The sequence below is a fragment of the Sus scrofa genome, chromosome 14, assembly GCF_054392235.1.
Source record: "Sus scrofa isolate SSC_HxYL_T2T_F1_AM1 chromosome 14, Sscrofa_HxYL_maternal_Yorkshire_Landrace_v2.0, whole genome shotgun sequence".
NCBI lineage: Eukaryota > Metazoa > Chordata > Mammalia > Artiodactyla > Suidae > Sus > Sus scrofa.
The window spans coordinates 149,458,569-149,482,351 of record NC_139396.1 but is presented as its reverse complement, the minus strand read 5'-3'; the positions used below and the strand labels follow the sequence as shown (position 1 = coordinate 149,482,351).

General features: G+C 45.1%; 1 protein-coding gene across 1 annotated transcript; it reads right to left on the bottom strand.

Annotated features, from left to right (window-relative positions):
• Window positions 1-820: 820 nt before the first annotated feature.
• PNLIPRP1 (pancreatic lipase related protein 1) lies at window positions 821-16,053 on the bottom strand. The gene is given in 13 exon segments (NM_001142897.1): window positions 821-939; window positions 2,325-2,492; window positions 3,078-3,186; window positions 5,481-5,610; window positions 6,769-6,887; window positions 8,342-8,461; window positions 8,561-8,680; window positions 11,853-11,961; window positions 12,802-12,936; window positions 14,562-14,687; window positions 15,164-15,318; window positions 15,874-15,922; window positions 16,039-16,053. Coding segments are annotated over 12 exon segments (1,404 nt in total). The 5' UTR covers window positions 16,039-16,053; the 3' UTR covers window positions 821-875.
• Between the last annotated feature and the right edge of the window lie 7,730 nt (window positions 16,054-23,783).

Below are 23,783 nucleotides of genomic sequence, written 5' to 3'. Positions count from 1 at the left end.
CTTTCAAGGAACAATCTGGAGCCCACCCACGGTGAAGTTTGAAGCTCAGTAATAGCCTGACATGCCACTGGGGTTAGGATCCAAAGTCAGGGTGCTGAAACTGCCATGGTGGGCGGGTGACCAAGAGGGGAGACACTCAGGGGAGGCAGTGACCTTCCATGACCTTCCTGGTCCTGCATAACCCCTGGGGATGACCGTGGGACACGCTGGGCTCCTTGAAGAACAGCCCCCCCCCCCACCCAGTGCCAGGTACACAACACTGTGTGGGCAAGGCCTGAGGTCGGGGTGGCTGAGTGGATGACAGAAAAGTCCCCTCTCGGCAGGGCCTGCATTGGGCACTCCTCTCAGAGGACATCTCTGGACTCCTCCTCAGTGCCGGCCCTGCCCTGGGATGGCGCCTGCCTGGCAGCCAGAGAGAGGGCTGGAGGCAACCCCAGCACAAGGCCAGGGGGGCATCAAGTCTGTGCTCTGTGATGTGTCCCCTGCAGTCTCTGGATGCTAGAGCCACCAAGTGGTCCCACAAATAGGTCACATCATAGTACAAATGCCCTTCCGTGATCAAGGTGATGGCAGCATCAGGGAAGGGCCCTGGAACCAGAGTCAGGCCCCCGGCACCTGCTCTCTAGTCCTGTTCTTTGCCACCCTTGGGTGAGGAGCTGGCAGTGCACACGAGGACCCAGGAAACTGGGGGAAAGAGGCGGTAACTGGAGGTCAAGGGCAGGAAACCCAAATGTATAGAAACATGCAGGACATTTAAAAATATTCAATTCCCAATGTCCCACAGGGGGCAGCCGACATCAGCGACAGAGGTGGGCAGAAGGATGCATCAACGGATTTTATTGGTGTTAACAGGGCGGCCACATCGTGCCTGGAGTTTAACAGGGTGTGAGAGTGAGCAGAACGCCTTCTCTCACAGTCTGTTCGCTACAGAAATTGTACCTGTGGAGAGAAAGGAACGCTTTTTTAGTGCTGAGCATGCTTACTGGTGATGAGTCGTTAAGCAAAGCTAATTGCTGATTTACAATTAAAAAGGATGAGGGCAGCTTCAAACGGTTGTAGGGTTGGAGCTTTGCGGGAGGGGTCACTTGGGCCCCAAACTAGTCTGTGAGGTTTGATACTGGTTTTATCTTCCCATATTAAAAAACATCCGATGTCCATTTAGCCTCTCTTGGCTAGCTCCCCTCCAGAGTCAGCCAGTGGAGAAGCTGCACTCAAGCCATTGGAGGGGTCAAGTGGCAGCTGATGGACTCAGGGCTTCGGGCATGGCCTCAAGCACACTGTTCCATTTCTAGAAAGTGCAGGAAAGCCCTGACCTTTCTGCAGAACCCCCGGAAGTTGCAGTGCCCCGGCTGATTTGGTCCCGTATTTTTTCCTTTCTTGGATCTAGCTGTGAGCAAGTCATCTCCTGGGAATGCCTCGAAATTTAAAGATTCCCACGAGACCACTTTCTTTGGACAGGATTTTAACCACAGGGTCTCAGGATCCAGGCATTGGGTCCACTTGCTAACAGGATCTGGGGAATTGACCACAGAGCCCCAGTGTCCTTCAATAGGGGCTGGCAGGGGAGGCCTCAGCTGCACCCCTAGGCTGCCCAGGGCTCCCCACCAGCCTCATTGGTGCTGCGCTCCTGCTGAGAGGCTCCCCTTGTTCCACCCAACCCCTGCCTGGGCCCACCCTCTGCCCTCCCATCACAGAGACAGGGAGGACCTCCCAGGGGCGTCCAGCCAGATAAGACTGCTTCGAGGTCTTCCAGCCCAGCCCCGCTGCCTGGGGGAGTGACGTTCTCTGGGGCCTGAGTTGAATGACCCCACTTAACTTCTTAAACCTCAGTCAATCAGTGACCAAGAGCCCAGGATCCCCTTCCCACCGAGCCACAGAGGGGTGGCCTGGCGCCGGACTTGGGGTCTGGGCTTTGGTCATTAACCTCACATCCCCACAGCTGCCAGGGGCCACCTGTGTCAAGATGGAGATTCTGCGAGTATCGCCACCTCAGTTCTCTCTTCTCTCATCTCGAATTTTATATTTTTTGCTAATTTTTCCTTCTATTTTCCTGAACTTTCACTGATCGTCCTCTTTTTAGCATGTAGCCACTCTCTCGCCCATACGTATAACTTTACACCCTTCAGAAATTCTTTCTTTCTTTCTTTTTTGGCCGCACTTTCTGTTATTTTATTTTATTTTTTTCCGGGTTAGGAAGGGCCCCCAGATGGGTGTTGACTGTTGACTTTTCTGGCTGAACCATAACTGACTTCCGGGGGCGAGTTTCCGTGACAAACACAAATCTCTACAAACATCCTCAGGCGCAAGCCAACCAAGATACATACTCCGTCTTATCTTCTCCCTTCTGCACAGTGATTTTGGCTGCACCCACTCTGGGGAGAGTTGGGTTTAGCACGTTGTTATTCCAAAGAAACTTGACTTTCTCAATTGTTCCAACATCGAGATCTGCGTCAAACTCATTGGAATGAGTGGACCCGGGTGTGATAATCCCACTTTAAACAGAGAAAGAGAAAGGTTCCTGTTCATTGAAACAAGTTCTCGTGACCACATAAGTCCCTGCCGCTCTGGTCTACTCTAGGTTAAGATGATTTTTCCAAATTCATTCTCAAGTAAAGTTTAGCTAAATAAAAAAGCCAGCTATATGCCAGCAGCTTCAAACAATTATTTCAATATTTTTTCCTCAAACTTAATGTATCCTCAAAACTTTCTCATCGAAACTATATAATTCCATGATTTCTTTTTTTCTTTTTTTTTTTTCTGGTAGAATTGATGAGCAGTAACAAGTTATCCACTTAGTTTAACACAAAAGCATCTGTTACTAGGCTAATCAGAGAACATGATATCTGGGATAATAGTAGATTTACTTTTGAGAAGTCTGATCTATTGGGAAAGACGTAATGCCTGGATTTATAACAGAGAAAAGAACATTTATTAGCAGAAGTCTGAAATTAACTTCAATACATAAAGTAAATATTTTAAAATCCATTGATAAAGTGACAACAAGCCTTTTCAGTGCATGGATGTGAAGGCCGTGCACATCATCTAGTGAGAAGTGCTACCAAAAAAGGGGAATTTACGTGAAGATATTGTATTGGCGAGTGTTTCCCTTATCTCCAAACAAAGCAACTTTGATTTGACCCGAGGCTACTCTTCCAGACAGTGTTATAGTAACTCCATATCTCCAGCCTGCACAGGACACAGAAAAGAGTTCAGTTTATTCATGCACACGTAGTTCACCCAAATCTCAGATTCCTGTCCCCATCCCTTACACTGAAGCCTCAAAGAAGGTCTACCTGTTAATCTAATCTACAACTCAAATTAGGCCATGGGAGGAATACACATCTGGCAGAATCCCCTTCTAGACTTGCCCCACCCAGGAAAGGGAACCCTAGCCTCATGTGGCTGCTCAAATTTAAGTCCAAATTAGCAACTCCCATCATGGCTCTGTGGTTAACGAACCCGACTAGTATCCATGAGGATGTGGGTTCGATCCCTGGCCTTGCTCAGTAGGTTAAGGATCTGGTGTTGCCGTGAGCTGTGGTGTAGGCCAGGGCTACAGCTCTGATTGGACTCCTAGCCTGGGAACCTCCATATGCCACAGGTATGGCCCTAAAAAGACAAATACATAAATAAATAAAAGAAACTCAAATTAGATTAAATTAAAAAATCAATTCCTCCCTTTTCCTAGCCACATTTTAAGTGTGGAATTGCCATATGTGGCTAATGGCTACTGCATTGGACGACACACGACATGTCCATGAGGGCTGAAAGTTCTGTTGGACAGCTCTGCTCTGGAATCAAATTCCTACGATTTAAGGTAAAAAGAGAAGGAATGAGGGCCTGTGCCCGGGAGCCTCAAGGGCAAGGTCTGGGTCTTTCCTCTGCCTCTCCAGGGACCAGGTCACTCTCGTCTAGGACAGTCATTCAGATTATACCCGAAGGGCTGTCTCGGAGCACACAAACCTACACAAGTCTGACCACACCCTCGCGCACAAATCCACACACATATACACAGGCACGTATACATACATGCACACCCACCTACTCACATACATTTTCACACTCACGCACATACACATGTATGTCTGTAGACACACTCACACATCCTTTGGAATAACTACTTCTTGTCCTTTACATCCTCAGAGGGGTTTTCCCTGCCCCTCCTCTGATCAGGGCCAGGTCCTCTGTCCCACAAGATCACTGCAGCAACGCGCTGAGTTCAACACACTTGTCTTCTCCGCTGGGTTATAAATTTCATGCCAGTGTGTCTTGTTCCTCCCCACATCCCCCACGACTAGCATAGTCTGCGGCCCACAAATAAATATTAGTTGAGGAATGAATATATAGCTTTTCAATGTTTAATTTGTTGTTTTAAAATATGGGCAAGCTACATCAAAGGAAGGATTGATTAACCAATGTCTTTTTTAAAAAAATATACATATACAGTGATGGAAATGTTCTATATTGGGATTGTGAAGATGGTTGCATGATTTTTCACGTGTCAAAACTCGTAGAACCATATACTACAAAGGGTGACTTTGGCTGCATATAAATTATACCTCAACAAACTTGACTTAAAAAACTATGTAAGACATGCGTTATATTTATGTATTTATAGAAACCAGTCCCTTTTTGACACTACAACATCCTAGGGAACTATCATAGGGCAGGTTGGCACAAAGTGGCTGAAACATGTCCAGCTCTACTCTATGTCCTAGTCTATTCAGTAGAATTTGGAGAGAAATTAACTTTCTGATTCCCAACCACCCTCCCCCAGAGAGTCCTGCCCAAGGGCATCAAGAACACATGAGCAAAAGGGTGGAAATGGGGAGAGTGGAGCTGGCTTCTTAAGTGGGCCAGACAAGCAAGAGCTGGTGCCAAATACAATAGAATAGAAGAACGAGTGTGGATGACACAATTTTTAAAATGAGAAGAACAAGGAGTGGGGGAGGGGAATTCAGAGCAGAGGGCCACAGAGACAGAGAAAGTGCTGTTACCCTATTAACTCTGCTATTTGCTCCACTCACTTCATGTCGCAGAAATAAAATGGAAGAACAGACCCTTTCTAAGTCCTCAGTGGAGTCCTAGATGGGATTGTTTGAGTGGATGTGTGCTTTTACTAAGATAATTAAAACATACCTACAAATATTTCAGATTAGAGGCAAGCCCTTCATGTAAAACTAATACTTTTTTTCTGCTTTTTAGGGCCATGGTATATGGAGGTTCCCAGGCTAGGGGTTGAATCGGAGCTATAGCTGCCAGCCTATGCCACAGCCACAGCAATGCCAGATTCAAGCTGCGTCTGCGACCTACACCACAGTTCATGCAACGCCGGATCCTTAGCTCGCTGAGGGAGGCCAGGATTGAACCCACATACATCCTCTTGGCTATTAGTCAGGTTCGTTACCTCTGAGCCACAGAGGGAACTCCCTAAAACTAAAATTTCTTGACCTGCACAGGAAAGTCACAGTTCAACTCACGAGCAAAATCTTCGGAATCTCCTGTGTTCAGGAAGAATTTCTGCTGCTCCTCATGTGTCTTGCCAGCAAATCTATCGGCATAGTGACCCATCTGTGGGCATCCTTCATCTGGACAGGGGAAGCACTTGTTCTGTTGAGAAAGATGGATCAGATGGATTTTTTTCTTTTTTTGGCTGTACCAATGGCATATGGAATTTCCCGGGCCCAGGGATCAAACCTGAGCTGTAGCTGAAACCTATGCCACAGCTTCAACAATGCCAGATCCTTAACCCACCACACCACAGCGGGAACTCCTGAATTTGTCTTTTTATTTTAATTTTATTTTTGGCTGTATCCAACGTATTTGGAAATTCCCCAGGCCAGGGATCGAACCTGAGCCAGAGCAGTGACAATGCCAGATCCTTAACCACTAGGCCACCAGGGAACTCCTAAATTTGTCTTTTTTAGGATCCACACTTCTAGGGAGCCATTTTCCTATAGTTTGAGTTTCCTCTTTTGTAACTGGAAAGAAATTGGCATAGATGGTCTTTAAATTACCTTCATCCAGATGTAGTGCCCAAGTCTGATGCACATCACATTAGAACTACTTGGGGAGCTTTAGAAAACATCGATACCTGGGCCCCAGGTTAGATCAAATACATCTTCTATAGACGGGTGTGCTGGTGAATGATTAACAGGCTACTCTGGGGCAAAAAGTCCTGATTGTAGCATATGCCAATTTCCCCGGTGTAAATACACTCGGACTGTGGCCAGGTTCAGGTTACCAGCATGATGTCACTGAAAGGGGATTTGGGAGGAGATGTTCACTCCAGCTCCCATGGGCCCGAGTGGCAGGCTCTGGCCCATCATTTCTTCCATCTCCCTCACTGCCAGCTGCGCAGGTGCAAACTCCCAGCCCAGCATGTAGACCCCAGCATCTACATTTCCTTCTCTCTGGTGTGTATATTCTTCTCTCACACATTCTGTTCTTGCTCTGCCCTTGTCAGAAATGTGCATTCCTTTTTCCTTCTAAACTCTATGATTTTCCAAATCAGACTCAAACCTTGCCTCCTACAGGAAGCCTTTCTAGATCATCGAGTTGACTGTTCTACTTTCTGATTTCCCAGAACCTTCCTCCTTTGCATGATTCTTCTAGAACTTTACTTACCTCCTGCCTAAAGGTTTTCCCCCTCCACTCCACAAGACTGTGACCTCTGACAGGCAATGCAAAACAAGTATGGGATGGTCAGAAACTAGGGAGAGGGTACTGAGGATCCCAACTGGGACTCAGGGCGGGACAGGAGCTTACAGACTCAAAGGCCCTGTAGGAAGCGCAGGGGTATGCAGCGAACCCATCGGGATTGAGGATGCTCTCTGAGTAATACTTGTAGCTTCTCAGGTGATTGCAAGCCACAAAGTCCCGGGTTCCTGGGGAAACAAAGGAGGGAGTCTGCACAGGGGGTTGGGAGGCCAGTGACAATTTCTCTACTTTTCTCTCCAAGGTGGATGGTTCCAAAGTGGGACCGTATTTTCAGAAATTTAGGATTAGTCCAAAATACAGCTACAAAGATGACAGTTAACATATATAGGAGCTGTTTTCTGTGTGCCAGGCAATGTTCTCAGCACTGCGCATGTACTGTCCTTGTAAGGCTGACCTCTCCTCCAAGAGGAATACCATACCATCCCCAATCACATAAAGCTGTACAGACCACAGCCTCAGATTTCAGATTTCAGACAGTAAGTGGTGAAGCTAGGTATTAAACCCAAACCCATCTGGTGCTTGAGGCCATGCCTCTAACCTCTGTGGTGTCTGGGCACTGGGCTGGAAGTCCTTGAAGACAACCAGATGTGCTAAAGCCAGGGCAAGTGCATTTTCATGCTGTGTTTAGACAAATAGAAAAGGAGGTCTGAGAAGCTTAAGGTGGCTTTATATGAGCATCCCTTTCACTCTTATAATGTCTTGTCCCTTCTTACAACCTTCCTGGGCAGCTACAAACTCCTGCCGAATGGCAGCTGTCATAGCATCCCTTCCAGACCCGGCCTGAATTTACTTGGCCATTACTGATAGACAGTCTAGGCTACTCTATCCATGAAAAGTCTCCTAAGGCTATAAAATACAAACACATCATCCTCATCCTTAATATTTGCTTTGATGGCGTCCAGACTCTTCAAGCCTTTACACTCAAATTTAATAAAAATCTTTACTCATCAGATTTGGTCAGACCACTAAAGATTTCAACTTATCTGGTGCCAAGTGATGATGTGGCTGAAAATCTCACCTGGTCATTCTGACCTTATTAGATACAGAGTCAGGGCTGTATCTGAAGTGTGCCCTTTATCCCAGGTGTGCTGATCGGTGATAAAGAATAGCCACCTGAGTATCACAGTCTCTAACTTTTACCTGTGATTGTTTCTCATTCCTGACCCAACACAGAAGAGTGGTGACTCTCATTATCCAAAAGGACTTGCCATCAAAATGACTGGCAGCATTTTCATTTTGTCTATGGACTTGAAGCCGGTTACAAAGTTTGAGCTACATCACTGACTCCCAAGAGAGAACTGGCAGAAAAATTCTCTTAGAGTCACAGTATTTACTTTTACAGTATTTCTTTCCTTCATTGGGGAGCTATCAATTTATTGTTGGAGTGACAGCTTTAAGCAACAGTTTCGTAGTTCTTTGTGGCTTTTATACTCCAGGGTCCCCACAACATTTTAAAAGAATGCAGTCAGCAGGGCTGAGATATAACAAGTGCCACATGGCTATATTTTTAAGAAATAAGATCTAGAAGTGGGGAGTGTATATTTTTAAAGAGCAGTGTGTTTTCACTGTCAAGATTTGCTCCCCCAGGGAAGTGAGGCCCCTTGTTCTGCCCTGGCTTTACCTGACCAGATGCCGTCTAGGTCCACGATCTGCGACAGGGCATTCTTCTTGCATCCAGGCATTTCTTCTCCTCCATTTGGGAAGAAGTCAAGGTGTCCCAACTGTTGACTTGTTCCAAAGCCTGAAATGTTTAGAACAGCAATGAGCTTTTCCTAATGCTGGGATTTCCTGGTTAAAACACAATTGCATGTGCTTATAGCTGGAACATGGCAGGACTCACCCAAGAATGGGATCAGGGAAGCTGCATCCGTGTGGATCACATCAACAAAGTCAGCATCGGAGGGATCGAGTCGGACCTCTTCAGGAGTACCCTCAAAACTTGCTTCTACAGGATCCAACCCTAGGAGAAATGGCCAGTGTCGAGAAGATAGGCCCAGCAGTAGGTTCCAGAGGGGTTGAGGTGTACAGTTGTCCAGGCTGTGCACCGCCCAACTCAAGGGATGCCATTCCCTCTATGCAGCACCATGACCAGAGTACTGAAAATGGGGACATTGAGTCTCAATGTCGCTCGTTACAAGAGAGCCCCAGTGGCATGGATAGAGAAGGGCAGTTGAGCAAAGAAATTTAGATTTTGTTTAAGTAAGGATTTTTTTTTTCCATACCAGATTCTCCCATTGACTTGCCTATCTTTTTTCTTCAGCATGCTCTTTTTTCATCCCAAGTTTGAAGAAAAAAAGGGGCCAAGTAGCATGGTACCATAATTAAGAACACAGTTTCTAGAACTAGGATGCCTGGCTCCAAATACCTACCCCGCTATTTCTCAAGCAAGTTGCATCATTTTAGGCGAGTCACTCAACATTTTCTATGCCTCAGTTTCACCATTTATAAAATGAGGGTGATAATACGGCTGTAATAAGATTAAATGAGACTGACCTGAGAAAATATTCATTAGGTTAATGTCAGCGAACGTTTTGCCTATGTTCTCTTCCCAGAAATAAGAGCAAAAATAAACCAGTGGGACCTAATCAAATTGACAAGCTTTTGCGCAGCAAAGGAAACCAAAAAGAAAACAAAAAGACAACACACAGAATGGGAGAAAATAGTTTCAAATGAAGCAACTGACAAGGACTTAATCTCTAGAATATACAAGCAACTTATACAACTCAACAGCAAAAAAGACAACAACCCAGTTGAAAAATGGGCAAAAGACCTGAGTAGACATTTTTCCAAGGAAGATGTACAGATGGCCAGCAAGCCCATGAAATAATGCTCAACATCACTGATTATTAGAGAAATGCAAATTAAAACTACCACAGGATACCACCTCACACCAGTCAGAATGGCCATCATTGATAAGTCCACAAATAACAAATGCTGGAGGGGGTGTGGAGGAAAGGGAACCCTTCTGCACTGCTGGTGGTAATGTAAGCTGGTACAACCACTATAGAGATCAGTATGGAGATACCTTATAAATCTATACATAGAACTGCCATGTGACCCAGCAATCCCACTCTTGGGCATATATCCGGACAAAACTTTCCTTAAAAAAGACACATGCACCAGCATGTTCACTGCAGCTCTATTCACAATAGCCAAGACATGGAAACAACCCAAATGTCCATCTACAGATGATTGGATTAGGAAGATGTGGTATATATACACAATGGAATACCACTCAGCCATAAAAAAGAACAAAATAATGCCATTTGCAGCAACATGGATGGAACCAGAGACTCTCATTCTGAGTGAAGTAAGTCAGAAAGAGAAAGACAAATACCATATGATACCACTTATACCTGGAATCTAATATAAGGCACAAATGAACCTTTCCACAGAAAAGAAAATCTAATGGACTTGCAGAATAGACTTGTGGTTGCCAAGGCGGAGAGGCGGGGAGTGTGGTGGTTTGGGAGCTTGGGGTTAACAGATACAAAGTATTGCCTTTAGAATGGATTAGCAATGAGATCTTGCTGTGTAGCACTGGGAACTATGTCTAGTCACTTATGATGGAGCATAATAACATGCAAAAATAGAACGTGTACATGTTAAGTGTAACTGGGTCACCATGCTGTAAAGTAGAAAAAAAAATTGTATTGGGGAAATAACTATTAAAAATAATAGTAATAAAAAAAGAATTCAAGATTAAGTGAGATAACACAGTGCCTAGCACAGCACTGTGGCTGCATAAGCCAATATTTCGTGTTTTTTCTTCCTGAATATATTTCTTTCTTGACAGACTCCTAGATTTATCAATTTTTTTTTCTTTTTAGGTACACATCTGCAGCATATGGAAATTCCTGGGCTAAGGGTTGAATTGGAGCTGCAGCCTCAGGCCTATGCCACAGCCATGGCAATGTTGGATCTGAGCCACATCTGTGATCTATGCCACAACCTGTAGCAATGGCGGATCCTTAACCCACTGAGGGAGGTGAGGGATCGAACCTACATCCTCGTTGGACACTATGTTGGGTTCTTAAACCGCTGAGCCACAATGGGAACTCTTGCCTATTGTTCGTTAAGGTTGGATAGAACAGCTGAAAAGGCATGAAGATAACTGTTGAAAATAAAAGGGAGCATTCTTAAAAAAGTAGAGACTTGTTTGAGCCATTTGACAACAGAACTGGGTTTGAATGTCACTTCTACCACCAATCAGTTGTGTGACCTTGGGCAAATCATTTGCTTCCCTAAGCCTTTTTCTTTAGTTCTGAGGATTAAATGAGAAAATGTAAGGCACTTTGCACAGTATTTAGGATAAGTAGGTACTTAATCTATGCTTACTATAATAATTACATTGGCATTATAATGATTGTATTATGTCGATATATTTTGTTTTTGTAATTTAAAGGTTTTGCTCAAGTTAAAAGAATGCTTTGTTGTGATGTTGGTTGGGTTTCTTCTACCAGCAAAGGCAGTGGAAGCATAATTTTTGTGTTCTATTCTGTCCTTAATTTCAGAGAGGAAGGGAAAGGAATGACAATACAGACCCCCCCCCCCCTTGTTTTTTGGCTTTTTATGGCTATACTTTCAGTGTATGGAAGTTTCCAGGCTAGAGGTCAAATTGGAGCTGCACGTACTGGCTTACACCAGAGCTGCAGCAACTTGGGATCTGAGCTGCATCTGCGACCTACACCACAGCTCACAGCAACGCCAAATCTTTAACCCACTAAGTGGGGCCAGGGATCGAACCCACATCCTCATGGATACTAGTCAGGTTCACTTTTGCTGAGCCACAACAGGAACTCCCAGACCCTTCTTAATTATGTTTGCTCATGTTCATGTTAGCATTACCCTGCATTTTCCTGGATGCCTAATTCTGCTGAGAGATCCGCATTACTGGAAAAATGGGACCTAGCGAGAAGGGATGGGGACAGAGGCAGAGGAAGCAAAGGAAACGAAGCCACCACCTCCCCTGCCATAAAGATAGGCTTCTGGGGGTCTTGCTAAAATATTCTGTGCAGGCTTTAACCAACTTTGCCACAGGCGAGGGGATGGACTCCCAGGGGCCAGCTCCAAGCCAGGCTGCTGTCTTGTACCATGTTCTGGTGCTGGGCTTACTGGCCCTTGGATCTTACCTGTAATCCTGCCCAGGCCTGGAGTCTTGCTCCCTGCCTCTCCCGCCACGTGGGCCCCCAGGCTGTGGCCGATGAGGTGGACCTGGGACGGTGAGTAGCTGTAGTTCAACTGCAGAGGGAGAAGTGTATTTTCAGGCTCTTTCTGCGCTGCACTTTTTGCAGCATGCAAACCTAATGACATTATTATGCCTGGCTGAAAACTCTCCACGCCTCCTACTGCCCTCAGATCAAGCCCAAGCTCATTACCAGCTTTCCTGACTCAATACCTATTCCTCTAGACTCTTTTCTGGCCAAACACTTTGTGGAACTTCCAGTCCCTCAAATATGTTGTAGTCTCTCACATCTGGGTCTGGTTTGGACTCACCTTCCTGTTGTCAACCATCCCTCCCAACCATGTGCCCAGTTCATGTTGACGCAGCCTAGCCATCAGCTCTCAGCTTACATGTCTCTTCCTGGGAGACATCCTGACTCACCCCCACTGCCCAGAATGGATTAGCTGCCCCCCATGTGCTCCTATAAAGTCTGTAGCTACACTGCCCCTCCCTCGACATCGAAGCTCTGATCACACTCTACTCTTACTACAATCTCACCGTAAGCTCCCCCGCCCCTTTCCCCTGCCCCCCCAGGCCTGGGACCTCAACCATCCTCTGTACCTTCTAGCAGAGCTCCCAAAACTGTGCCCCCCAATATCAGATAATCAAACAAACAAGTGATACAAAGCTCCAAGTATGTACCCACTTGTCTCAAAGATGTCCACCCCAACATACTTATTTATTGTAGGCCTATAGGGTTTTGATTTACAGTGAATTTCAGAGTTTTAGAAGTAAGGCTCCAAGAGAAATGTCAATTCTTTCTTTTTCCTCTTTAAAAATATAACCACAGCTGCATCTTTACCCTGTGGGGACTGGTGGGCCCTGCAGGCCTTCTCTGCGGTCGGGCTGTCACTCACCTGGAGCATGGCCAGCATCTGGGCCACCTGGGCGCCCACCACCCGCACGTTGTTGGCGGCCTGTGTGTAAGTCGTCTGGGAGCCTTTCTTCCAGTCCACGCAGATGCAGTTCACCTCCTCTACCTCGAACAGGTTCTGGCGTTGGAGAGACACCCTGGGGTTGTCATGCGGCTCATGGAACCACATCCAACCAGAGCTCAGACACGGTCACCGAGAGTTCCTACTGGCCGTCCTTCTGCCCCCTCCTAGGTGGGGGCCTGGGATGAACTAGACTCTCTCAGGAATCTTATTGCCAATAGGAGTTGTCCCTCAGCGGGGAGGGAAGGCAAATCAATTCCTTCTCTAGGCTGTAGATTAATTAAAAGATGGCCACTGGTTTTCTTCGACCAGATTCAATACGATTGATTCAATCAGGTGGCTGAAACAACTGTGTGATTGAAAGAGCCCTATTTTGAAAAGAAAAGGTCTCAGTGCCATCTCTGGAGGCCAGGGTCTAAATGACCTTCTGGATTGGACCGCTAGGGGTCCTCGCAACCTCTTGACAATGTTTGGACTTGCTTCACCCCAGTCTGCTGGGTGTCACCAAGTTTTAAAGTGGGAGGGAAGTGTCACTATTTTTACAGTCAGGGTAGCACAATATTTCATGGAGGAAACACACACAGCAGATATTTGAAAAAATAAAAACTGCACTGATTTAAAAGAGATTGAAGAATTCTAAAGCAGAAACCTCCCTGGATGTCACAGGAACTGATATATCCTTAGAAGTTCTGCCAAGGCAGGACCTATGACCAGCTGAGTTTAAAATGGTCTTATAAACTTAAAATCCACCTAGGACCTTTTCACATATATGATATTAAGAAGTGTGATCACACACACAGATGCCGACAGTGGTTTTTCCCAGGACTTTTATTTTTACAGCAGCCCTGAGGAACGTCTTACAAATATGGAGAATTGGTGGTATTAATTATATTTTACAGTTTATACATTAAGATACAAATTAATGATGGGACAGAAGCAGTACCAAGAGTTAAATGCCTGGTAAAACCAAGGTCAAATGCAGAATGATTTTAATTTTCTGGTTCTGTAAATTTTCCTATTGACATTTGAGGTCAGAGTTATTCATGTGTGTGGAAGGCAGGCTGCTAGAGTAAATTCTTAGGTGTCAAAAAAATAGATTGAATCAATGTGCACTTAAAAAGAAGAAATGGTGGTATACCACGTGTGTATTTTCCTGTGCACACGTGTCTTTGTGTCTACATATGTGTACACACGTGTGTTATTCTGTCGTCTGTTGTTCTGACCGAAAGACACTATATCACAGTAAGTTTGGCACTTTCTATTCTGCCATTTTGGGCTCCCAGTCGCTCTTAGCTCTATTTCTCAAATAAATGGCCAGCACACACCTCTGACTCAAGGAAGAGGGAAAGACTTGAACAAAAAGGACATATTCCCTCATTTCTAGGAATACAAAGTAGCCTCACTGAAAAATAGAACAGGACAACATTTAGGCTTGATTTAACTCAAATGAGATAGCGGAAGTGTTTGTTCACATGGCAAATGCCATTGCTTCAGGCTACAGACGTGGTCCAGAAACAGGGAAGGGGATTTTATTTTTGTAAAGAGGCATTCTAATGGCATAAAGTTCCCTCTGCAGGTAATGATTTCCTGTTGGGAGCTCACTGATTGAGACTGCTTAAAGGGAGGAGGAGATATTAGTGGGAGGCAGTGGCGGTAGCCACAGGGGTTACAGCAGCCCCTACCTGGCACATGTTCACCAGCCAGCTCTCATCTCCCTTGTCTATGAAGCCATGGATGATGAACCGGGTCTTCCTGTCTGTTTGGAAATTGGAGGCTTCAATCGTTGATGGATCAGAGGGAAGGAGAATCTGACAAAAGCAGAAGGGTTGTGTGTTTTTACAACCCAGCCACTCAGGCCCATCTCTTTCTTCCCCATCTCTGCTGTTACAATGCCACAGACCTTCAAAGCGTCACATAAAGCCAACTCCTCCAGGAAGCCCACCTTGACCTCTCTTTCCCTGCCCTGCCTTCTCAGGTCAGGAATGGCTACCTCTACCAGGTCTGGATTGTGGCTCATGGTCTTACCTTCCATAGTTTCTTTGGTAAGCTTTTTGCCCCAGATCAGAATCATACCACTAGCTAGAGGCTCTGACAGATATAAACTATTCATTCATTCAAGCCAACTTTTTTTTTTTTTATCTCTCACCCAATCTGTTCCAGGTGTGGCTAGGCCTGGGGGCAGCAGGATGAGGTGGAGGAGGGTTCGAGGGTAAGGAACTCCTGGTCCCTGGTGGGCACAGTCCCTCACCAGGTTATAACAATGTTAAAATGGCAGAGGTCTCACTTGAAAGTTGTTTGGGTTCTCATTGGTGTAGAGCAGGAAGCGAGTGCCAATCTTTTCAGGGCTCCAGGGGAGAATCTTCAGAGGCCTGATTACTGTCCCGGCCCAGGGCTCATCGTCAGAGAAGCACCCGATGGAATCATAGCAAACTTCGTTTGCTGTGGAGAAAGGATGGCTCTGCTCAGGAATTAGCTCCCCAGGCTGGGCTGTGGGACATCACTGCCACTCAGGCCTGGCTACTCCCCTGCTTGGGACAGTCTGAAGACCACACAGACACCTGCCTCTGCCCCACCAATCCCCTCCCCTCCCCTCCCCGTCCCATGTCCACCTTTCGATCTGTGATCAATCCCACTGAATCCCACCAAGATATCTCTGCTTAAAAGCACCATCAAAACGTTAAAAAAAAAAAAAAAAGGAATTTCCTGGTGGGCTGGAAGTTAAGGATTTGGTGTTGTCACTGCTGTAGCTGGGGTTCGATCCCTGGCCTGGGAACTTCCACATGTTGCAGGTATGGCCAAAAAAACCCCACAAAACCTTAAAAGTTTCTGTGTTCCATCCCTAGATACTCAGACTGTCTCCTCTCCCAGGCACAGGGCCCACCTCACTCGCCCCTCTCTGCAACCCTGGAGCTGTTTGCAACTGCTGGAAGCCCTTCCATGGCTGGGGCTTTCTCTGGCCAGTGTGGAGATGTTGGGAGGAGGGCTGCTGCTTACCTCTGGCTGCTCCCAGCAGGAAAAGCGTGATTGTCCAGATGTTCATCATCTGTGATAAATTTAGACATTCGGCCTCATCAAGCATGACCAGAGCAATGAGCAAAAACTCAGAAAGTCAAGGCCCTTTGCCCTGCCTCCCTCCTTCACCACTGCTGGGAGACTTACCCTGTGGGATGTTCCAGGCCTTCCTTCCCTCTGGATCGAGTGCCCAGGCCGTTTTCTTATACTTGAGCCTTATCATTTGCTTCAAGGAAATAGCAGGTGATGATAGAGCATGCTGTGTGCACTTAACATTTTAATCTGCACAAATACACAAAACAAGATTAATATAGAAGTCAAATCTTCCCACAAGTCTGGGAAGATGAAAGAAAGCTTGTTTAAAAAGAGGTGAAAGGTCCCTAACCTTTCACCTAGATACATGTCCATGTAATTATGAGCCAAGTGGGTCCCACTTTGCAATTTTTTTTTTTTGGTCTTTTTAGGGTCACACCTGCAGCATATGGAAGTTCCCGGCTAGGGGTCAAATTAGAGCTGAAACTTCTGGCCTATACCACAGCCGCAGCAACAACAGATCCAAGCCATGTCTGCAACCTATACCACAGCTCACTTCAACGCCAGATCCCTAACCCACTGAGCAAGGTCAGGGATTGAACCTGCGTTCTCATGGATACTAGTTGGGTTCATTACTCCTGAGCCACGACGGGAACTCCTGCAATTTTTTATTTTATCACCCAGTACTTTACAATTCCCAGTAAGGATAATGGCAGCAAACTAATAATGGAGGGTAGGATTTCATACTTAGAATGGATAGAAATGCCTTTGCAAATAGCTGCTGGTGAAGGAAAGTGTCTGATTAGGAACTGACTCTGTCCGTCTGTCTGTTGTTGGTAGTCTAGTAATATTTGAGCACATGAGCTCTGGAGACAGTCAACTGTGCATTAATAGCCTCTTGACCTCAACTCCTCATTAACTCACATTCCAGTTATCTATTGCTATATATTGACCAAGCCAAAATGTAATGGTTTAAAGCAATAGCAGTTATTACATTATCTTGCTATAACTTTGAATAGCTGAGTTCAGGAGCTCCTAAAAGCCTATGTTACCAGATCAGGTAATGTCTGTTGAATTTCTCCAGACCATCTGCAGGTTGCACATCTGTCCTAGAGGACTCTACTCTCTGAGGCTGTCATGAATTACCCACTGACCCCAGCATCTGTGAACAACAGCTTGGCTGGTTCACACAACAGGCAGATAAGCCTTCCCATGGCAAATACCATTGGTGTCCTATCCCACCCCCAAGTTAAATATGTCTCTATGTCAAAGTTCACACCGCTCCTGAATAACCAGGCTGGAGGGCCCTCCTGTGAAGAAAACTGAAAGAACTTCCCCTAAAGTAATAACGAATAGCAGCTAGGAGCTTCCGTTGTAGCTCACTGGTAATGAACCTGACGAGTACCCATGAGGACATGGGTTCAATCCCTGGCCTCGGTCAGTGGGTTAAGGACCCGGTGTTGCTGTGAGCTGCAGTGTAAGTTGCAGATGTAGCTCAGATATGGCAATGCTGTGATTGTGGCGTAGGCCAGAGGCTATAGCTCTGATTTGACCCCTAGACTGGGAACTTCCATATGCCGCAGGTGCAGCCCTCAAGAGCAAATTAATTAGTTAATTAATTAAATTTAAAAATGAATCTATTAAAAAAAAGGAATAGCAGCCAGCAGTTACCAAGGCTTAGTACATGCAGAGTACTTAACATGAATTATTTAATTTAAATCTTACAACAACCCCATGAAGTACCCTTATTTGCCTCCCTTTACAGACATGGAAAATGAGGCACAGGCCTTTAATTGCCTATAAAGTCATACCACTAATGAGTGATGAGATGGGATTTGAGTCAAGACCATCCAGAATGAAATAAGGAGTTGCTGAATATCAGTTATCCTCAGCAAGTTATCAATAAGATTTGTTGACTTTTGACCACAAAGAATAGGGGAGATACTTAACAGAGAATAAATCAAAATATAAAAGAATTCCCCCCTACTCCAGACTTGAGCCATCTGGTTGACCTAAGTGATGAGAGATTTAAGCTTTGGAAGTCTGTTATGTGATCTAGAAAGGTGCTGGAGAACTCTACAGACTGAAGAGGTCAAAGGCATTTATGCTTTTCTTTGTCATCTCAGTGCTGATGCAGGAAGAGACTGGTGATAATCTAACAGTGGGTTAAACAGGTAGATTGTCTGGTGGGAGATGTTGATCACTGTCTGCCTCTTGGACCTCTTCTCTTCCCACTGTGCACTTGACCCTCTGCATGTGACACATGCCGAGTTCTTTCCCACCTCCAAGCTTTTGCACTTACCGTTCCCACTGCCTCAAACTCTTTCTTAGACTTCTGTTTAGTTGGCTCCTCCTTGTCATTCAACAATTAGTTTAAATATCACCTCTTTAGTGAGGCCATCCCTGAACCTCCCTCCCACCCCAGACCCCAGCTCCCTAGAACCTTGTTTCCTTCTAGTCACCTGTCATAGATTATAATCTCTCATTTACCCATTTATTTATTTGCAATCAGCCTTCTCCCATGTAGAATGCAATTCCATGAGGACACAGGCTCATTCACCTTGGCCCCTACTGCACCCCCAGCTTCTAGAACTATGTCTGACACTCAAGTAGATATGAATTAATGGAAGAAAGAATGTATACATGAATGGACTTCATAGGTGTTTTACCCTTACTCTCAGAGCAGACTGCAGGCCTGGGAAAGGCGAGAGGGTGCAGTTCACATCTGATTAGATTTAGGGGAAGCAATCAACACATGATTTGTCACAATTTGCCCAGAGGTCAGGTTCCCATGCCTTTTTTTGTGTGTCTTTTTAGGGATGCACTCATGGCATAGGGAGGTTCCCAGGCTAGGGGTTGAGTCGGAGCTTTAGCTGCCAGCCTATGCCGCAGCCATACCAAAATACCAATGCCATATCTGAGCCATGTCTGCAACCTACCCCACAGCTCACAGCAATGCCCAATCCATAAGTCACTGAGGGAGGCCAGGATTGAACCCACATCCTCATGGATACTAGTCATGAGGTTCATTACCGCTGAGTCACAATGGGAAATTCCCCTGTGCCTTCTTTCCTCTCAACTCATCTCACTGCCAAGTTCATTTGTGAGCTCCATGGTCACCCCTGTGTTACGGGTTCAATGGTTGAAACTGCCTAAAGGTGATCAGAGCTGATGTGATGTCTTCTGGGCAGGAAAGGAGGATTTAATCTCAAGGAGCTACTCAGGTGGGGTGGTGAGACTCCAGACACTCAACAGTGGAGGCATGGGCATTTAGTGCACAGGTTTTCTTTCTTAAACATTTTTTCACTCATGTTGCTAAGTAGGTATATATGCCCCATACATCTGATACAATACAAAGTTAAAAATGATGCTTCTCCAGCTCCTTTGTGTCCTTTCAGAGGTATTCTGTGCATTAGGATATATTGTATTTTATTTTAAAATATAAATGAGTAACACATTCTAGACATTATTTTGCCCATTGATTTTGAAAAATTAATCATATACTTTGAAAACCATTCCTTATCAGTGCATAAAGATGTGCTTCAATTTTTTGACCCAATGCACACTATTCTTATATTTGGATGGTTACTCTATCAGTCCTCAACTGATGAACTATGGGTTGCTTCCAATCTTTTACTGTTAGAAACAATGCTTTACTTAATATTCTTATGCATTTGTCAGCTGGATGGCTGGCATACCCATGGAATAAATTCCTATGAAGGGAATTTAAGGGACAAAAGATGTATACCTTTAACGTGTTGATAGTGGTCACTGCTCCAAGTTTCTATGCTTGGATACCTCCATTATCAGAAATCCCTCTGTATGCTGGCTCTTCTACCCACCCCACCCCTGAAACAAGAGTGAAAGAGAGACCATTAGCTATTTATTTATTTTTAGTTTTCTAAATTATAGTTGATTTACAATGTTGTGCCAATTTCTGCTATACAGGAAAGTGACCCAGTCATCCATGTGTTTGTGTGTGTGTGTGTGTGTGTGTGTATTCTTTTTCTCATAAAGCTTCTATCATGTTCTATCACAAGAGATTGGATCTAGTTTCCTACGCTATACAGTAGGACCTCATTGCTTATCTGTTCTAAATGTAATAGTTTGCATTTACAAACTCCAAACTCCCAGTCCATCCCATTCCCTACTCTTCCTCCTTGGCAACCACAAGTCTGTTCTCTATGTCTGAGAGTCTGTTTCTGTCCTGTAGATAGGTTCATCTGTGTCACATTTTAGATTCCACATATAAGTAATATCATGTGGTATTTGTCTTCCTCTTTCTAACTTACTTCACTTAGTATGAGAATCTCTAGTTGCATCCATGTTGCTGCAAATGGCATTATTTTTTATTTTTTTATGGCTGAGTGGTATTCCATTGTGTATATGTTCCACATCTTCTTAATCTATTCATCTGTTGATGGACATTTAGGTTGTTTCCATGTTTTGGCTATTGTGAATAGTGCTGCTATGAACACACGGGTGCATGTATCTTTTTAAATTGTAGTTTTATCTGGATGTATGCCCAGGAGTGGGATTGCTGGATCATATGGTAGCTCTATATTTAGTTTTCTGAGGAACCTCCACGCTATTTTCCAAAGTGTTTGTACCAATTTACATTCCCACCAGCAGCGTAGGAGGGTTCCTTTTTCTCCACACCCTCTCTAGCATTTGTTATTTGTAGACTTACTAATGATGGCCATTCTGACTGGTGTGAGGTGGTACTTCACTGTAGTTTTGATTTGCATTTCTCTAATGATTAGCGATGTTGAGCATTTTTTCATGTGCCTGTTGGCCATCCTTATGTCTTCTTTGGAGAAATATCTATTTGGGTCTTCTGCCCATTTTTTGATTGGATTGTTTGTCGTTGCTGTTGAGTTGTATGAGTTGTTTGTATATTTTGGAGATTAAGCCTTTGTCAGTTGTATAGTTGCAACTATTTTCTCCTCTTCTATAGGTTGTCTTTTCATTTTTTTAATGGTTTCCTTTGCTGTGCAAAAGCTTTTAAATTTGATTAGTTCCCATTCATTTATTTTTGTTTTTATTTCTATTGTCTTGGGAGACTGACCTAAGAAAACATTTGTAAGGCCATTAGCTATTAAGCAGGTAACTTTTTAGAATATGTTTAGTTATGGGGCTTTTCTGAAATGTGACATCCAGGGAAGCCCAAGAGGTGGCATGTCATCATCAGATCCCCCCTCTGCCTTGAATCTGATTCTGCTTTGAGGTCTCCCTGGCTTTGTTCATCTCAGCCCAGAATTCCCAGTTATTAGGCGATTGGCCTCGTGAGGTAAGGAGCTGTCCCTGAATTAATTAGCAATGGGATGTGGATCCTATTGGATAGTCCTGGATGTGCACCCAAAGATGGAGATAAAGTTGTGGCTGAGAAGCCATTGTAAGAGGTGCATCGCCCTGCAGTAATAAAATAGCAATTCTAAATCAACTGACTTCCAGATGGAGCCGAAGAGCTGCTTTCCTCCAGCCATTCAGATTTATCCTTTTTTTCTTCTTCAATTTCAAGCTTACAATGCACAGCTAACTTCTCATCTTATAAGAGAATGATCTTGTATACTCTGGGGGAAGAGTAGATTTTTTCAAGCTGGATTCTTGGAGCTCTTAATTCCAAAGAAGTTTTTGTCCAGAGAAACCTGTTTTCTAAGTCTTTTCCATAGCCTGGAAACTCACCTACAGTCCTTTGAACCACAGTTCTAAATATCCCTTGAACTGGCTGAATTGCTCCCTGTGTTTCTTGTAATGGAAGTGGGCTGCAAAATTTTGCCTTATCATTAGTCAACTCCTGACTTCTTTCTTTTTCCTTTATCAAGGATGTTCTGTCTGTGGGAAATGAACTAGTTTCTGAGTGTAGCTCAAACTTCCCAAAGCCCTTGATGGCTGTTAGTAGATTCCACTAATTCCTGTGGGCTGGTTAAGAAGTAAAAATCTCAGGCCAGACAGACCCTGAGGCCAGTTGGGAAGAATCAGGCCCAAAAGTTGTATCCTCTGTAGAGGATGTCAGTATTTCTGGAATAGCCCCAGCTTTCAGAATCCCAGAGTATTGGAAAGTTCTGGGCCAAGTGGAGAAAGAGTTAGCTCAGGCAGTGAGCAGAACCCACACTCGCTCCATGCTAGTACCAATGGGATTGATTTAAACCTCAAACTTGGGTCAAGTCAACTCTCAAAGCCTTTTGGGGTCTCTGCTCATCACTGGCTGAGTCTCCCATCATCTGAGAGCCATGGACCTCCAGGAGCAGGCACTGGGTCCTCTTTTGGTCACTGTGTGTCCTTAGTACCTAGCAGAGTGCCTTACACACAGTAGGTACTCAACATGTGCTCAGTGAAGGAATAAATGATCGGTCGAGACCAATCTAGTCCCACCTCCTACAACTCCCGTCTCTGAACATTGCCCACAAGACACGACGCTCTGGAGTTTGTCAAACACTCCATACTCAGGCCACCAATTTTTGGACAAGCTGTCCCCTCTATTTGGAATACCCACCCCTAGTCTTAGGCTTCCCTAAATACAGCTACTGAGGGAAGGGCTTGGTGCAGAGAGTTTATCTTGGAGGTGACTTCAGGAAGCAGGAGTAAGGGATAGAGGGGAGGAGGAAAAGTGTTATTAGGGTTTAACTCTGCTGGGTAATGTGAACCACAGACAGAAAGTGTCAGAATGGTTCACAGGATGGGTGCCTGGGGCACTGGCTCCCCACCCCGCCCCCATCCTTGGAATTGCCCTTGGAGGCACAAACTTTCCTTTATCCACTTTGTGCAGCCTTTTCCCTACTTCTTCTCTCAACCTTTCTCCCCAAATCAAATGACAGCCCCTCTATCCTCACAGGAGAGGAAGTCATACTCCTGACAATTTCATAACCATTTCCTTGTCCAGCTCCCTTATCAGACTACGAGCTCCTGGAGGGTGAGAAATGCATTTTCTTTCTTTCACATCCTTAGTGTCGGCAGCAATGTCTGGGATATAGTAATGGGGGCTCCATAAATGTTGAATTAAGTCATATATTTAAATTCAGTTCTAGTGAGGAAGTGACCAAGCTGGTGTCATTTCAGGAGAAACCCACATAGGAATAAAGTGGGACACCGTGGTGGCCACAGCAGTGTGCTGCTCAGATCCCTTCAGGAGAACCTGCTGCAGGATCACAGATGACTGCGGGCCCAGCTGCCACCCCTGGCTCCCCCAGGGCACTCATGCAGAGGCCATGCTTCTGCTGGTTATGTTCACCTATGGCTGAGCATGGCCTGGGGATGAGGGCCTTTCCATTCCTGTCTGAAGTAGGATTCCTGTGAAGGGCCACTGTCCATTGAGGACTTCCCCAAAAACCTGGCCAAGACTTTCTCAGACCTTTGCTGAGAGCTACAGCTCTTTCCACTGAATCTTTCCTTCCCTTTCCCTTTTCACGGGTGCTGGACCTGTGTTGGGGCCTGCAGTTTCTCTTGCCTTCTCTTGCTTTCTTCCCTTTATCCTTCACAGACATTTCCGTGAATAAATCTTTTGCCCGTCTCATCCCATCCTGGTATCTGCTTCTCAGAGGACCCAACTGACACAGACATGGAAATAGGTAAGGCCAAGGAACTCAAAGAGAAAATTCCAGTTAGAACTGGAGACTCTTGATGTGTCAGCCTTCCTGATATATCTAATTAAAGATGATTGAAAAAGTGGCAAAGGTGGATGCTTGTCACAGTGCCCACCAACAGGAAGGGTCATTTTGGACCTGGGAGTCTGCCTTAAATGATCAGAGTGACATCAGTAATACTAGTAATGGGCATGATGCCAGTGTCAAGTAAACAATAGTCCCAGGTTCAAATCCAGGTAAGATGTAGCAAAATCCAATAGCCATTTGTGGTTCTTC